The sequence below is a fragment of the Sorex fumeus genome, unplaced genomic scaffold (assembly GCF_029834395.1).
Source record: "Sorex fumeus unplaced genomic scaffold, SorFum_2.1 ptg000226l, whole genome shotgun sequence".
NCBI lineage: Eukaryota > Metazoa > Chordata > Mammalia > Eulipotyphla > Soricidae > Sorex > Sorex fumeus.
Window position 1 is genome coordinate 2,304,160 of NW_026606283.1, and position 16,186 is coordinate 2,320,345.

Genomic DNA, 16,186 nt, shown 5'->3' on the forward strand with positions numbered 1-16,186 from the left:
TGCTCGGGGGACCCTATGGGATGCCGGGGATCGAACCCGGGTTGGCCACGTGCAAGGCAAACACCCTCCCGGCTGTGCTATCACTCCAGCCCCCACCGGGCTTTTTTTAAATGCTGAACGTGTGAACTGTCTACTTAGAATGTTTTGTTGTGACTTATGGCACTGAGTTGACATGAGTCCAGGCATTCCTGCCTACAGGCAAGCAAAGTGACTCACCAGCTATTGTTGGTAGGAGACAAGGGGATCAAGCGGGACCTTTGTCGCTTTACAAGGATATCCAGAGAGCCCACACCAGTGGAATCTTTTGCAAGACTCCTGTGGGAGCTTGTTGCTAATTTTTGTGTTGGTGGCACTGGTTCAGCTCAACCCCAGTGGACTGTTTCGGCTGAGTCCCACATACAGCAATGGACGAACACACACACACACACACACACACACACACACACACACACAGTCATTTTGTAAGAAACATGTCCTCCCTACCTTACACGATCTGATTATTTTATAATTACAGACTTTCTAAAACCAGCCTGTCTACTTCGCTCTCCTCCTGAATTTTGAGATGTCTGCTTAAACGGGACATTTTCTTTTTTTAAAAAAAAATCATCTAAAGGAAATTGAGCATCTTGGCACCGTCAAGATAACCCCAGGATCTGCAAAGACCGTCAGGGATGTTATTTACAACACCAAGAGCTGGGGCTGGAGCGATAGCACAGCGGGGAGGGCGTTTCCCCTTGCACGCGGCCGACCTGGGTTCGATCCCCGGCATCCCATAGGGTCCCCTGAGCACCGCCAGGAGTAATTCCTGAGTGCAGAGCGAGGAGGAACCCCTGAGCATCGCCGGGTATGACTCCCCTCTCAAAATAAATAAATAAACAAAGTAAAACACCAAGAGCCATGCCTCTCTTACTCCATATGTTTGGATCCATGAAATCGCAGAGTATCTGGTGAATGCTGGTTACACCCGTTGGTTCTAGAGAAGAATAGGTTCTTTTCCTCTGCCTCCTTTGAGGGCACAGATTGAGCTACTGATGATCTGGTATTTAAAGAGGAACTTAATTTTAACCCAGGGAGAAGCATTAGAAACAGTTAAATGCCAGTAATCACTGTCACTGTCCTCCCGTTGTTCATCGATTTGCTCGAGCGGGCCCAGTAACGTCTCCATTGGAGACTTTGTTGTTACTGTGTTTGGCATCTCGAATACGTCACGGGGAGCTTGCCAGGCTCTGCCGTGCGGGCGAGATACTCTCGGTAGCTTGCCGGGCTCTCCAAGAGGGGTGGAGGAATCGAACTCGGGTCGGCCGTGTTGGCTGCGTGCAAGGCAAACGCCCTACCGCTGTGCTATTGCTCCATCCCAAATGCCAGCAATAGGAAGGAGAAAACAGATGGACAAAACTAACTTTTGGTTTTGTCTCGGGGCATATCCGGCTATGCTCAGGGCTCACTTGGGAACCGGTGGGGCGCAGGGTGGAGGCCCAGAATGCCGTGCTGGGGATCGAACCCCCATCAGCCACATCTGAGGCAAGACCCTCCCTCTCCAGGCTCAAAGCTACCCGCTTACGATACCATGTTTGGCCAGAGAAAAGAAGTTGAATTTTTTGTTTGGTTGGTTTTTGGCTTTGGGGGTGACATCTGGCAATGCTCAGGGGTTCCTCCTGGCTCTGCATTCAGGAATCACTCCTGGCAGTGCTCGGGGGACCTGATGGGATGCCGGGGATCGAACCCGGGTCGGCCACATGCAAGGCAAACGCCCTCCCTGCTGTGCTATCGCTCCGGCCCCAAGTTGGGTTTTCAAGGCGAGAGGACCTCGGAGCCTGTGCAGTCTGGCTTCTAAGATATTCTCCCTCCTCCCCCGTCCCCCCCTCCCCTCCTCATCCCATAAACTTGTCTTTATGATAAAATTCTATCCCCTTGAGGATGACAAGCATTAGTCTGCCCCGCACGTGAGAAAGACCCTTTCACAGTCCCACATCTTGGCCAAGACACCCCCTGCCAGGGCAGACCCATAGGGTCCCCCTACATCCACGTCGGATGGCCAGTGTGGCTAGTTACCCCCGACTTCCACCGAGCCAGGACTGGTGTTAGGATGCTGGGACTCCAGGAAGACAAAACCCATCCCTGTAGCGCCGATCCACCCAAACTGAGATGGGTAGTAAAAGCGGAAGTTTGCTGGGGTCGGGGAGACACCCTGCGCATCCCCAAAGAACAAGGGTCCAGCTGCCCAGTTTCCCTGCATTGCAGAGCACTGTACCACTGTCCTCCCCGATGTTCATTGATTTGCTCGAACGGTCTCCATTGTGAGGCTTGTTGTTTCTGTGTTTGGCATATGGAATACGTCACGGGGAGCTTGCCAGGCTTTGCCGTGCGAGATTGATACTCTCAGTAGCTTGCCGGGCTCCCTAGAGGGGCGGAGGAATCGAACCCAGATTGCCCGGGTTGGCCACATGCAAGGCAAACGCCCTACCCGCTGTGCTATCACTCCAGCCCATTGCAGAGAACGCGGGAAAATGAGAAAGCAGAGATCAGCCTCTTGGTGGAGGCCAAGGATGGTTTTACAATGAAAGAAACTCAACTTGAGGCCAGGAGCGGTAGCATAGCAGGTAGGGTGTTTGCCTTGCACGCAGCCAACCCGGGTTCGATTCCCAGCATCCCATAGGGTCCCCCGAGCACTGCCAGGAGTGATTCCTGAGTGCAGAGCCAGGAGTCAGCCCTGAGCATCGCCGGGTGTGACCCAAAAAGCAAAAAAAAAAAAAGTAATTTCTGTTTTATGAGTGTGGGTGAGGTTCAGGGGGTCACACCTGGTGGGCTGCGCAGGTGGCCCTTAGCCTGAGCTTGGGGATGAAGACACAGTCCACACAGGGATGCAGACCCAATGCCACCAGCCACGTGCAAGGCAAGCGCCCTAACCCCCCCCCCCCCCGGGGCCCTATCTCTCCCCCCAATTCCCACCTTAGAGAGAGTTGGTGAGTCAACACATCTAAGAATCGGGACCAGGTCAGAAGGAAAGAAAAGAAAAGAAAAGAAAAGAAAAGAAAAGAAAAGAAAAGAAAAGAAAAGAAAAGAAAAGAAGAAAAATCCAGCACAGAGCAGAAAGGAGGGTCCTTGGGGGCATTGGAAGGATCAGTAAAATGAATGCAGATTCTGGGGACCCCAAAGCCCCCTTCCAATTCCCCCATTCCCAGTTCTCTTTTCCACTTGTCACGGGTGCAATGGGTCCACCCTGGCCTCTCCCTGCGCGACCTAGTAGGGCGGGTTCTGTCATGAATCACGGCCATCCATCAATGACCAGTTTCCGCTCTGGGCAGACGGAACACCCCCTCCCGCTCAGGGGGCTTTTATTTTCCGGGGGGCTCTCCAACAGCAGGGGACATAATTCAGGGGGATACGATGCTTCCACAGACAGACCCAGTTGTTTCACCCCAACCCCCGCCTGCTTTTTCCCCTCTCATGGCCAGAGAAGCTTCCAAAAGAGTGAAAACAGTCTCGGAGCCATAGAGGAATTCCAGGCGCCCTCAAATTACAGCGGAGGCGCGGCTGACGGGCCGAACGGTCCTGCATGGCAGGGGATGAATGAGCCAGACCTTTGCCAGGCCTCTTGGCCAGAGAAACGGAATAAAAAACACGGCAATCAGAACTGAATCGCTGGCAGGGCCCTTTGTCCAACTGCAGAAGGTGCGGTCAGGGGGGACAGGTTAGATTTGGGGCCATACCTCGTGGTGCTGAGGGTTGACTCCCGGCTCTGTGCTCAGGGCTGACTCCTGGTGGTGCTCAGGGCTGACTCTTGGGTTCTGTGCTCCAGGATGACTCCTGGCAGTGCTCAGGGCTGACTCTTGGGTTCTGTGCTCCAGGATGACTCCTGGCAGTGCTCAGGGCTGACTCTTGGGTTCTGTGCTCCAGGATGACTCCTGGCAGTGCTCAGGGCTGACTCTTGGGTTCTGTGCTCAGGGTTGACTCCTGGCTCTGTAATCTGGGATCACTCCTGGTGGTGCTCAGGGATGACTCTTGGGTTCTTTGCTCTTGGATCACACCTGGCAGTGCTCAGGGGTGACTCCTGGCTCTGTGCTCAAGGATCACTCATGGCAGTGCTCAGGGCTGACTTGTGGGTTCTGTGCTCAGGAATGACTCATGGTGGTGCTTAAGGCTGACTCGTGGGTTCTGTGCTCAGGGATCACTAGTGGCGGTGCTCAGGGCTGACTCTTGGGTTCTATGCTCAGGGGTCACTCGTGGCTCTGTGCTCAGGGCTGACTCCTTGATTCTGTGCTCAAGGATGACTCCTGGCAGTGCTCAGGGCTCACTCCTGGCTCTGTGCTCAGGGCTCACTTGTGGCGGTGCTCAGGGTTGACTCCTGGCTCTGTGCTCAGGGATCACTCATGGCTCAGTGCTCAGGGCTGACTCTTGGATTCTGTGCTCAGGGATCCGTCCTGGCGGTGCTCAGTGGACCCCCCCATGGTGTTGGGGGTCCCACCAGGGCCAGTGCATGCAAGCCAAGGGTCTTATCCCCTGTACTATTTTTCCAGCTCTCAACTGGATTTCTTACCCCAAAATAACCCAGTTGAGTCGGGTCTTGTTCCTGACGCCCCATTCGCTCTCAATGGAACGACCATCTCCGCATGCAACAGCTATGTGTACCTAGGTCGAGAGGTCAACATGACAAATGACCTGGCACCCGAGCTGCGCAGGAGGAAGAGAGCGGCTTGGAACGCCTTCAAGAACGTCGAAGAAATAGCTAAGAGGACGAAGAACCTCCGGCTCCGGGCACATCTCTTTGATTCCACTGTTCTTCCTGCATTAACATATGCCTCAGAGACCTGGGCCCTACGCAAACAAGATGAGAACGCCATTCAGGTCTCCCAAAGAAGAATAGAGAGAGCTATGCTTGGAATATCACGTTTCACTCAAATGAGAGAACGAATCCGGAGTTCTGACATCCGTCGACGATCAAGAATCAGGGACGCTGTCCCGTTTGCCAAGGTGCCAAAAATCAGATGGGCTGGTCACGTAATGAGATTTAAAGACGACCGTTGGACTAGAGCTGTTACTGATTGGATTCCACGGGATGTCAAGAGACCGCGTGGCCGCCCACCTACCAGATGGTCAGACTTCTTTGTCAAGATCATGAACGATCGGTTTGAGGCCCTTCATGTTCCCGGAGTGAAGAGATGCCATTGGGCTACACTAGCACGCGACAGGGACAAATGGAGACGTTACTGGCGCCCGCTCGAGCAAATCGACGACTAACGGGAAGTTAAGTGATTAAGTGAAGTGAGTCAGGTCTAAGAGGTTGGTGATTCTGCATGGTCCGAGGCAAATGTCTCAGGAGCACTGTGGGCCGGGCCGGGATTCAGTTGGCTGTGCACCCCTGCCCTCTAGGTGGGCCTGGGGGCAGGATCGCATGCTCCTTGCGGGCTGCAAGCTGGGGGGGCGCGAGCTGGCCGGGGCGGGGATGTGTTGGCCATTCTTAGGGGCGGCCTCTCGGACACCAGGCCACCACCCCCAGGAGGGCTGCTTCCGTGGCCAGAGTCTCACCTCCATCCCCCCAGGCTGAAGAGGCTGGACCGAGGCTACTTCTTCACAACTTTGCACGACTCTGTAAAGAAAAATTTGAAAAATAATAAAGGAAAAAAAACAAGAAAATGGCCTGGAGGTGGGTGCAGGAAGCATTTGCCGTGTCTCTCAGCTCCCTCCCTGCCTGGGGTGAAACAGTCGCCCAAGAAAAAATCTGTCCCTGCCATTGAAGGCTAGGGCAGGGATGGGAGAACAGGAAGGTCCGGTGTGAGGGTGAGTCCCACAGGACTGGCACCAGCCCAAGGTGGGTGCTCCAGACGGAATTCTGTCCCGAACTAATGATGGTGCCCCCGCCACCCCCCCACCCCCGTCAAGGCTTGTAGCAGAAAGAGACAGTGATTGCTGTCATAACTGGTAACTGCTTTGCTCCTCGAAAGGGCGGAAAAAAAGCATCCCTAAGAAATCTTTTCTGGTTTCCTCTTTCTCTGTGGCTATGGCCTGAGTTGGTCTTTTCCAGTTTTTCCTATTAAATACAACTGGATTCGGTTTTTTTTTGTTTTGTTTTGCTTTTTGGGTCGGATTGCTGGAGCAATAGCAAAGTGGGTAGGGTGTTTGCCTTGCACCCGGCCGACCCGGGTTCGGTTCCTCCGCCCCTCTCAGAGAGCCCGGCAAGCTACCAAGAGTATCTCGCCCACACAGCAAAGCCTGGCAAGCTCCCCGTGACATATTCGATATGTCAAAAACAGTAACAGCAAGTCTCATCATTTGTTGTGAGATGTTACTGGTGCCCGCTCGAGCAAATTGATGAACAATGGGAGGACAGTGCGACAGTGCTATTACCACAGAGTTAATATGCCCAGTGCAAAAACTCAGGCCCTTTCTCTGCTCTTGGCGTCCTAATCTTTTGGGGAGGCAAGGGGTGGGGGCCCTTTAGCTGGAGCGTAGGTGGACAACACAGAGAGGTGTGCTTTTGTTTGGGGGGAGTCACACCCAACAGTGCTCAGGGCTGACTCATGGCTCTGCACTCAGGAATTAACCTGGCGGTGCTCAGGGGACTCTATGGAATGCCAGGGATCGAACCCGGGTTGGCGTATGCAAGGCAAACACCCTCCCTGCTGTCCTACCACTCTGCCCCCCATGTGCTTTTTAAAACTCGTTTAAAATAGCTCTAAAGAAAAAGGTTTTCTTTTATCACAACCCTTAACTGTTATTATCCCAAACAGAATCATTGAAAATAATGATGATAATAAGAACTTATGATGTTTGCGTCCCCTGAAGATGGGTTTCTTTGGCGGATATCAGGACTAAGGGGGGATCTTTTTCCAAAGAGCCGCCTGGGTCCAGAGAAGGGGAAGGTGAAGGGAGGAGAAGGCAGGGGCGGGACCCTCTGGGTCACAGCACAGGCCGAGCTCCTAAAGATAAGGGATCAAGAGAGGCCGGAGTCACACTTCCAGACTGTTATTCTCCAAAGAACTTGTCCCCAGAGTTCCACAGGGGTTAGTACCCAGGAGTTCCACAGGAGTTAGTGTCACGGAGTTCGATGGGATTTAGTACCCAGGAATTCCACAGGAGTTAGTACCCCAGAGTTCCACGAGAGTTAGTACCTCAGAGTTCCACGGGAGTTAGTGCCACAGAATTCCATGGGATTTAGTACCCCGGAGTTCCACGGGAGTCAGTACCCCCAGAATTCCATGGGAGTTAGTACCCCAGAGTTCCACGGGGGTTAGTACCCCCAGAGTTCCACGGGAGTTAGTGTCACGGAGTTCCATGGGATTTAGTACCCAGGAATTTCACAGGAGTTAGTACCCCAGAGTTCCACGAGAGTTAGTACCTCAGAGTTCCACGGGAGTTAGTGCCACAGAATTCCATGGGATTTGGTACCCAGGAGTTCCACAGGAGTCAGTACCCCCAGAGTTCCACGAGAGTTAGTACCTCAGAGTTCCACGGGAGTTAGTGCCACAGAATTCCGTGGGATTTAGTACCAAGGAGTTCCACGGGGGTTAGTACCCCCGGAGTTCCACGAGAGTTAGTACCTCAGAGTTCCACGGGAGTTAGTGCCACAGAATTCCGTGGGATTTAGTACCCCGGAGTTCCACGGGAGCTAGGACCCCCGGAGTTCCATGGGACATAGTATTCAGGCTGTTGTCTAAGGCTCAAGCTCATTCTGGACTAAACAAAATCCGCGCCCAGGTCCCCCTGAGAGTGTCAGTGTGGGGGAACAGTGCACACCCAGGGGACAGTGGCTTCCCGGTCACATCTGTGGGCCGAGGTCCGTGGACCCCAACAGCTCCCGGACCCAAGGGTACTATTGGAAGGTGGGTGTGCCGCAAACTCCGCCACCCTGGGGTGGGGGGCTCAGCGGGGTTCCCCTGGCAACGGGTGGTGGGCCATGTGACACTGTACCATGCCGGGTCCCCCGTACAAAATTCGTCCTCGTTTCACTTGGCACTGGGGATGCTCAGGGGGCTCAGAGCGCCTGCCAGGGACAGCACCCAGCGCTTTCCATAGGTCTCAGCATCGAAAGTGAAACGGTTCCTTCTTTGCGGCTTCTGTCATTACTCTCCCCTGCAATTTCCCCAAGGTTGCAGGCCCCGAGCCACGAAGATCCCATTAACATAAGTAGCGGTTGTGCTGCCGAGTTCCTTTGAAAAGGCTCCTGGAGGCCCCTCAAGTGCTGGGCGGGCAGCTGGGGGGGCCCACGCCAGGCTGCCAACCGGCAGGCAGACGCGCTCTGATGTGGCAGCAGCTTGGAGCTCCCGACGGGGCCGGGTCCTGGGCTGGCATCAACTCTCACCCGCCCATCCTTCCCCCGACCACCACCCAGCCCAGCGCCACGGGGCTCGGGCATCCGGGGCATATTTTAATCCGGGTGCGTGCCGATTCTCTGCCTAAAATATATTTCGGCCCTGCCTTTAAATTGCATCTGGCCGGGCCCTGGGGATTGGGACTTTCCCAGGCTCCCCCTGCGCCCTCCCCCTCCCGCCCCCCTGTAGACGTTGAGCAACAGCCAAAGAGAAAAGTTTGGAGCGGAGAGAATCCGGGCGGAGTAAGCTGCCTGGAAAGAGGCTGGTACCTTCTTCTTGGTACCGCCTGGTAGTGCCACACCGGGAGGGAATTTCACGCTAGACCCGGATGGAGTGACCTCTCTCTCTCTCTTTCTCTCTCTTCTTCTGTCTCCATTCCTCTCTCTCTCTGTCTGTCTCTCTCTCTCTCTCTCTCTGGCTTTCTGGGTCACATCCGGCGATGCTCAGGGGTTCCTCCTGGCTCTGCACTCAGGAATCACTCCTGGCGGTGCTCGGGGGACCCTATGGGATGCCGGGAATCGAACTCGGGTCAGTCGCGTGCAAGGCAAACGCCCTCCCCACTGTGCTATTGCTCTGGCCCGAGTCCCGGAGTTTTTTTTATCTTGTATTTATTTATTTTGCTTTTTGGGTCCCACCCGGCGATGCTCAGGGCTGACTCCCGGCTCTGCACTCAGGAATCACTCCTGGCGGTACTTGGGGGACCCTATGGGATGCCGGGGATCGAACCCAGGTTGGCTGCGTGCCAGGCAAACGCCCTCCCCACTGTGCTATTGCTCTGGTCCCAGTCCCGGAGTTTTTTTTTATCTTGTATTTATTTATTTTGCTTTTGGGATCACACCCGGCAGTGCTCAGGGATGATGTCTGGCTCTGCACTCAGGAATCACTCCTGGCGGTACTCGGGGGACCCTATGGGATGCCGGGAATCGAACCCGGGTTGGCTGCGTGCCAGGCAAACGCCCTCCCCGCTGTGCTATTGTTCCGGCCCCGTTCACAATCAGTTTAACTAGAGTTCCTTCCAGAAGGGCCCAGGGGGAAGGGCTGGTTTCTGCTCCTCAAGCCCACAGGGAACGTGACCCTGTAAAAGGCGTCTCTCCCTGCACTGGGCCACGTCTACCTGGGCGTTTGCTCGGTACCAGGGACGCGAGTCCTGGGAGGTGACGGCGGACGCTGGGCGGCTGTGCTCCTGTGCCACAAGACACAGGCTCATCCTGGTTTCACTGGCCCCAGCCAGGAGGCCGCAAGCCCCTTCCCAGAGCAGGGGCTGACACCTCGAGGAGGGAGCGTCGCCTTCCTAGGAGAACGGAGCATCGACTCTGAGAAGCACGTGACGTGCAACCACGAGGGGGCAGCGCTGTCCTGGTCGGGGAGGCTTAGCACGGGGACAGATTTGGGGAGACTTTCTGCCGTCTTTGCTGTTGTTTGCTTCAGGGCCACAGCTGGCGGTGCTCAGGCTGACTCCCGGCTCTGTGCTCAGGGATCACTCGTGGTGGTGCTCAGGGCTAACTCCTGGCTCTGTGCTCAGGGCCGACTCCCGACTGTGCTCAGGGCTGACTCCTGCCTCTGTGCTCAGGGCCCACTCTTGGTAGTGCTCAGGTCTCACTCCTGGCAGTGCTCAGGGCTGACTCCTGCCTCTGTGCTCAGGAATCACTCCTGGCTCAGTGCTCAGGTATCACTCTGGGGGACTCACCATAAGGTTGCTGGGGGTCAAACCTGGGCCAGCAAGTCCCTCTCTGCTGTCCTCACCCTCCAGCGCAGGGAACAGACTGTGAAGCGCGTCCCGCGTGGGGAGAGGAGGAAGAGGCGAGGCGGGCAGGGTGGAATCACCCCTGGGTGCACGGACCCCACGCACCCAGAGCTGGTAGGGGCGCAGAAAGGAGCGTGCGGGGATGTCTGGTGAAAGGCCCGTGGGTACTGATGGAGCCGAGACTGGGAGGAACACCCACTGGGTGCTGGCCACCACCTTGTCCCCTCCACACACTCCTCGACACCCCCCGGGAGCAAACACAACCACAGGGTGCAGTTCAGGGTGCGAGAGAAGCAGGTCCGGGGGCCAGGCACCTCCACCCCCACCTCCCCTCTCAGGAAACAAGAGACTTGAACTGGCTGGATTTCGCCCATGCTGGGGTGAAGGCCGATTCCCAGCAAGAAGGTGCCCGTCCTCGAGGCCACTTCACTTCTCTTTCTGGCCCCTGGGTGGTGGGGAGGATGACCAGGGTCCCAAGCCGTACCTGGACACTGATTTGGGGTCCCCCCAATAAAAGACCCCCATAAGAAAAGCCACTGGCCATTGCCAGGCTATTTGGTGAACCCTCCCATGCGTGGCTGGCCCAGCTCTCAGATTCTTTTTTTTTTTTTTTTTTTTTTTGCTTTTTGGGTCACACCCGGCGATGCTCAGGGCTGACTCTTGGCTCATGCACTCAGGAATTCCTCCTGGCAGTGCTCGGGGGACCCTATGGGATGCCGGGGATCGAACCCGGGTCGGCCACGTGCAAGGCAAACTCCCTCCCCGCTGTGCTATCGCTTCAGCCTCTCAGACTGTCTTCTTGCAAGAAAGAGGCTCTTCCTGCTTGAGATTAAAACCCACCCTCCCACCCCTGAACCTCTTCTCGGGTGGGCCCCGATGGCCCCCAGCCCTAGAACCCTGGAAGGCCCCGAGCGAGCATCACTGCACCCCTGCCCGTAGAGCTGGATCCCTGCGTGTCTGGGATGAGTGAGCAAGACGGCCGGGTCTGTGCTGTCTCTTCCCATCAGCCTTGTCTCCGCAAGGACATTTGCCAGACCCCGACGCCTCGGCCCCCCAAGCTGCTCCCAGACACTCTCTGGACAGGTGTTTGCATTTGTTGGAAAACAAGAGCCTGGCTGGGGAAGTCGGGCTGTCGTCCAACATGCAACCGGGTCAGTGGAGCTGTTTGCTCCCCGGCAGAGACCCGGGGCTGTCACTGGAACATGAAGGGGGACACGCAGTGGGATTCGAGGTGGAGGGTCCAAGGTGGCTAAGAAGGAAGGGGTGGTAGCTGGAGCCTGGGGGAGGGGATGCGGTACATAGAGCCAACAGTGAGGGGGGGTTCTCATTCTTGGTCATAGCAAAGTGCCCAAGAGGACAGGCAGCTGATGTTTATCTGGCAGGTGGGGATCTGGAGAAAGGGGCTTCCCGGATGGTGGGGAGAAGAAATAGGGGGTTCGACTTAAGAAGGGCTTGCCTGGGGCTGATTAAATGATCCCCCTTCGCCCTCCCATGCAGTGCTTTGCAGCCTCGGATGCAGTGCTTTGCAGCTTCCGATGCAGTGCTTTGCAGCTTCCGATGCAGTGCTTTGCAGCTTCCGATGCAGTGCTTTGCAGCTTCCGATGCAGTACTTTGCAGCTTTATCCCCACCACCCCCCACCCCCAAGCCTGCATCTCTCCTGGGCCATCAGCAGGATTCTGTTTTGCCTCATGTTGACTTTGCAGACTTCTGTTTAACACAAGTCAAGTGAAGTCACGATCATAAACGCCTGGACGGTGCCAGGAAAGCCGAGCTCCCGGGCGCGTGCAGGGGGAAGAACGGTCCCCTCTGTGGACTCACACCGAGTCCCAGACGGAGAAGCCACCTCCCGGCATCAGAGGGTCCGGGGAGGTCCGGGGGTGGGGAGAGGAGGAGAGTGCCACTTCTATACACTCGGGCGCTGTGCAAAGGGACCACTGGGCACTGAGCGGTGGCGCCCCCCACCCCCACTGCTCCTGGTCACCCCTAACTTCCCTTCCAGACGACCAGCTCAACTCGGAGGACAAGAAGAAGAGGAAACAGCGGCGGAACAGAACCACCTTCAACAGCAGCCAACTTCAGGCTCTGGAGCGGGTCTTCGAGCGGACACACTACCCCGATGCCTTTGTGCGTGAGGACCTCGCCCGCCGGGTCAACCTCACGGAGGCCAGAGTGCAGGTAACCGGGGGCGCAGGGCAGGGGGGTCCCCTCTCTCCTCTTTTCCCTAGCCCAGAGGGCACACGCAACTCCCTCATCCCCATGGGCGGGGTTCCCCCTCATCAAGGTGCCCCATGGGACCCTCAGGGCCAGACCTAAGGACAAACTTTGCCCCCCTCACCCAGGTCAGTTCCAACCTCCCCCAACCTCAGGCGTGTGCAAACCAGCTAGAAACATTCAGGGCCTGTGGCTGGAAACTCCCGGGAAGAGGAGAGGAAGGTGGAACAGCCCCAAGATTGGCCCCAGAGCTGGGAGCTGGGAGTCAGGGTTCAGGGGGAGGGGGCGGTTAAAGGGGGTAAGACGGATGGTCAACCAGGAGAGATTGATGGGATCTGTCACTGCACCGTGGACAGAATGTCCCAAAACAAGGCTGCTGCAATCAGAAAAAAAAAAATTTGGCTATTGAACATTTTCTTTTCTTTTTTATTGAATCACCGTGAGATGCAGTTACAAAGCTTTCATGATTGAGTCCCAGTGATACGATGATCAAACACTCATCCCTCCACCAGTGCACATTCTCCACCACCAATGTTCCCAGTATCCCCCATCCCACCCCTCCCCCTGCCTCCAGGGCAGACAATTTCCCCCAGACTCTCTCTCTACTTGGGGCATCATGGTTTGCAATACAGACACTGAGAGGCCATCACAGTTGTTCCTTTGTCTACTTTCAGCACACACCTCCCAGCCCGAGCGATCCCTCCATCCATCACTGACTCAGTGACCCCTTCTCCATCCCAGCTGCCTTCTCCCCCAGCTCATGAGGCAGCTGCCAACCATGGAGCAATCCTCCTGGCCCTTGTCGCTACTGTCCTTGGGTGTCAGTCTCTTATTATATATTGTGTACCCCACAAATGAGCGCGGTCCTTCTATGTCTGTCCCTCTCCTCCTGACTCATTTCACTCAGCATGATACTCTCCATGACCATCCACTTAGAAGCAAATTTCATGACTTCATCTTTGCTAACAGCTGCAAACATAGTATAGGAAAAAAATTTTTTTAAAAAAATGACAGATCCACGAAGAACTATGAAACTATGCTCCATAGTTTCGTCTCATTGTGTCCCCCACCCGGGGGTGGAGCGCCTGAGACCCACCAGACAGGACGACCCTGGGGAAGCCAAGCAGGGTGCTCCTCCCATGACCCTTGGGAGCACGGAGAGCTGAGCCCCCCACCCACCATAGGAGCTGGGGCTTTATTTCTGCACATCCCAGAACCCGACAGCGGAACACACTCCGTCTACGGCCCCCCACCCAGGATCTGCCTTTCAATTCCTCCAGCCTCTGCTGGGAGGGCTGGGTGGGCAGGGGCGGGGACACTAGGCACCCCCAGCTCTAGATGACGTCATTAGGGTCCGGTGGGGGGGACACCCGGACTTGCTGAGTTCAGGCCCACCTTCCTTCCGGGGATGCCCTTCCTGTCCTATGGGCTTCCCTGCCCCCTTAAATGTCAATATCTTGAATCCTGGCTGCGGGCTCCACTTTAGGGGAGACGGGATTCTTCCCCGGAGCACCCAGAAAGTGTTGCTCTGGAGAAGAGCCCCTCCTGGAAGCCCCGGGTGGCCGCTGGGTGGGACCCGGGTCACGTTCCCGCTGCCTCCTGGGTAACTGTCCCCTGGACTGTGGTTACTTGGGGGAGATCTCCCCCACCTCCCACCCTCCATGCCTTTCTTTCAGGGCCACTGACCCTGGCCCTGCGTCATGGGTAGGCCTGTCATGGATATCCCGTCCCAGGGGTCACGGCCCAGGGCTACAGGAAGGATGGGAAGGATCCTCTTCTACTCCAGGCTCTCTGACTGACCCCTGGCCAGGGCCCCTGACACTGACCTGCGTCCTAACACAGGACTCCTGGAGGGCCTCCCCCCCCGTGCCCCCTACACACACATGCACACACACTCACACAGACACACACACATGCACACACACATGCATGAACACACACGTGCACACACACTCACACAGACGCACACACATGCGCACACACATACATAAACACACATGTGCACACACTCACACAGACACACACATGCGTACACATGCGTACACATGCGCACACACATGCATGGACACACACGTGCACACACACTCACACAGACACACAGACACACACACATGCGTACACATGCACACACATACATGAACACACACATGCACACACATACATGAACACACACATGCACACACACTCACACATTCACACAAACGCACACACATGCGCACACATGTGCACACGCACACACATGCACACATGCACGCACACACATATGCACACACTCACACATTCACACAGACACACATGCGCACACACATACATGAACACACACGTGCACACACACTCACACAGACACACAGACACACACATGCACACACATACCCACACACTCACACAGACACATGCACACACCCACGCACACACGCGCACACAGAACACACGCACACATGCACACAAACACATGCTCACACATATGCATACACATATGCACACACGCACACACACACAGATGCACACCACTCACACATGCAGACACACAAGCACACACACGTACACATACGCACTTGCACGCACGCACGCAGAGACAGAGACGCACATGCACACACACGTGCACACAAGCACACTCGCACAGACACACACAGGCGCGCACACACGCACACACACGCACAGACACCCGCGTGCTCTGCCCTCTCTTCCAGGTGTGGTTCCAGAACCGAAGGGCCAAGTTCCGCAGGAACGAGCGTGCCATGCTGGCCAATAAGAACGCTTCCCTCCTCAAGTCCTACTCGGGGGACGTGACGGCCGTGGAGCAGCCCATCGTGCCCCGCCCGGCCCCCAGGCCCACCGACTACCTGTCCTGGGGGACCGCCTCTCCGTACAGGTGAATGCCGGCCCGCCCCACCCCCTTGCTCCTTCCACCTCTCTGGCCGGCCGTCGCCCCCCCCGACGGCTGACCTTCCTTAGGGGGTAGCCTCTTCAGAGACACTGCGCCTTGCCGCCTCCCCGGCCCCCCGCGCTGGGCGGCCGCCGCCCACCCTCCTCTGGACTCAGGACCTCTTGGCCAAAGTTACAAGGATGGGGACGATTCGGAAAGGGAAGACGGCTACGCGGAGCCCACATCCCCCTGGCCGCCTTCCTGGAGCACTTCCGACGTGGGGGCCAGTGGGGACAGGCGCTAGCCAGGCCAGCTGCGGTCCCACTGGGCTTATTTTTTTTAATTTTATTTTTGCATTCTAAGGAAGGACGGGGGAGAGACAGAGGCAGAGAACAAACCCAGAATGAATCTGTCTGTTGCCCTTGCGGCCCTAGTTCCTTTGGAATCTGCAGGCAGGCGCGGGCCTCTTGGCTAAGCCTCCAGGCCTCAAGTTTTCCTGTTTTTTTTTGGTTGTTGTGGCTATGGTTACAATATTCAAAAGGGAACAAAAAAAGAAAAACAGAAGGAGAATATATGATTTCCACTATACTATTTAAAACGCTTGAGAGTGGTAGATGCCGAGGGACCTTGTGCCTGAGTAGAGCTCAGAGCCTTGGGCCTCTCCACACATTCCCGGGCAGCAAGAAGCGTTTGCAAACGTTTCTGAGCTGGGGTTTGGCCGAAGGCACACGGGCGAGGCTTAAAAACTGACGCGAACTGGTCAGCACCCAGCCTGACCCGTCCTGAGCCCTCCAACAGAAGCCAAAGACCCTCCACCGTCGGTTCTGTCTTGTTCCAAGTCAATCCCTTTCAGCGATCAAACTTCCCTTGAAAGCCCATCCTGAGAAATGAGCCTGAATTGCTTGTTTATTTTTTTTTTAATTTGGGGTACAGGAAATTGGGCGTTTTCCTGGCTCTCAGATATGGCATGCCTTGATTTCAAAAGCTGGGGCAGATCTTGGTGTCCCGGGGAAAATGCAGACATGCCCCCACCCCACCCCCCACCCCAACCCCCC

General features: G+C 56.0%; 1 protein-coding gene across 2 annotated transcripts in view; it reads left to right on the forward strand.

Annotated features, from left to right (window-relative positions):
- PRRX1 (paired related homeobox 1) overlaps positions 1 to 16,186 on the forward strand; it is a 63,711-nt gene that overhangs the window by 37,413 nt on the left and 10,112 nt on the right. For both annotated transcript variants that reach the window (XM_056108591.1, XM_056108592.1), the window contains exons 2-3: positions 12,054 to 12,229; positions 14,956 to 15,137. In XM_056108591.1, coding sequence (XP_055964566.1) covers positions 12,054 to 12,229; positions 14,956 to 15,137 — 358 coding nt within the window. The remainder of the gene's footprint in view (positions 1 to 12,053; positions 12,230 to 14,955; positions 15,138 to 16,186) is intronic.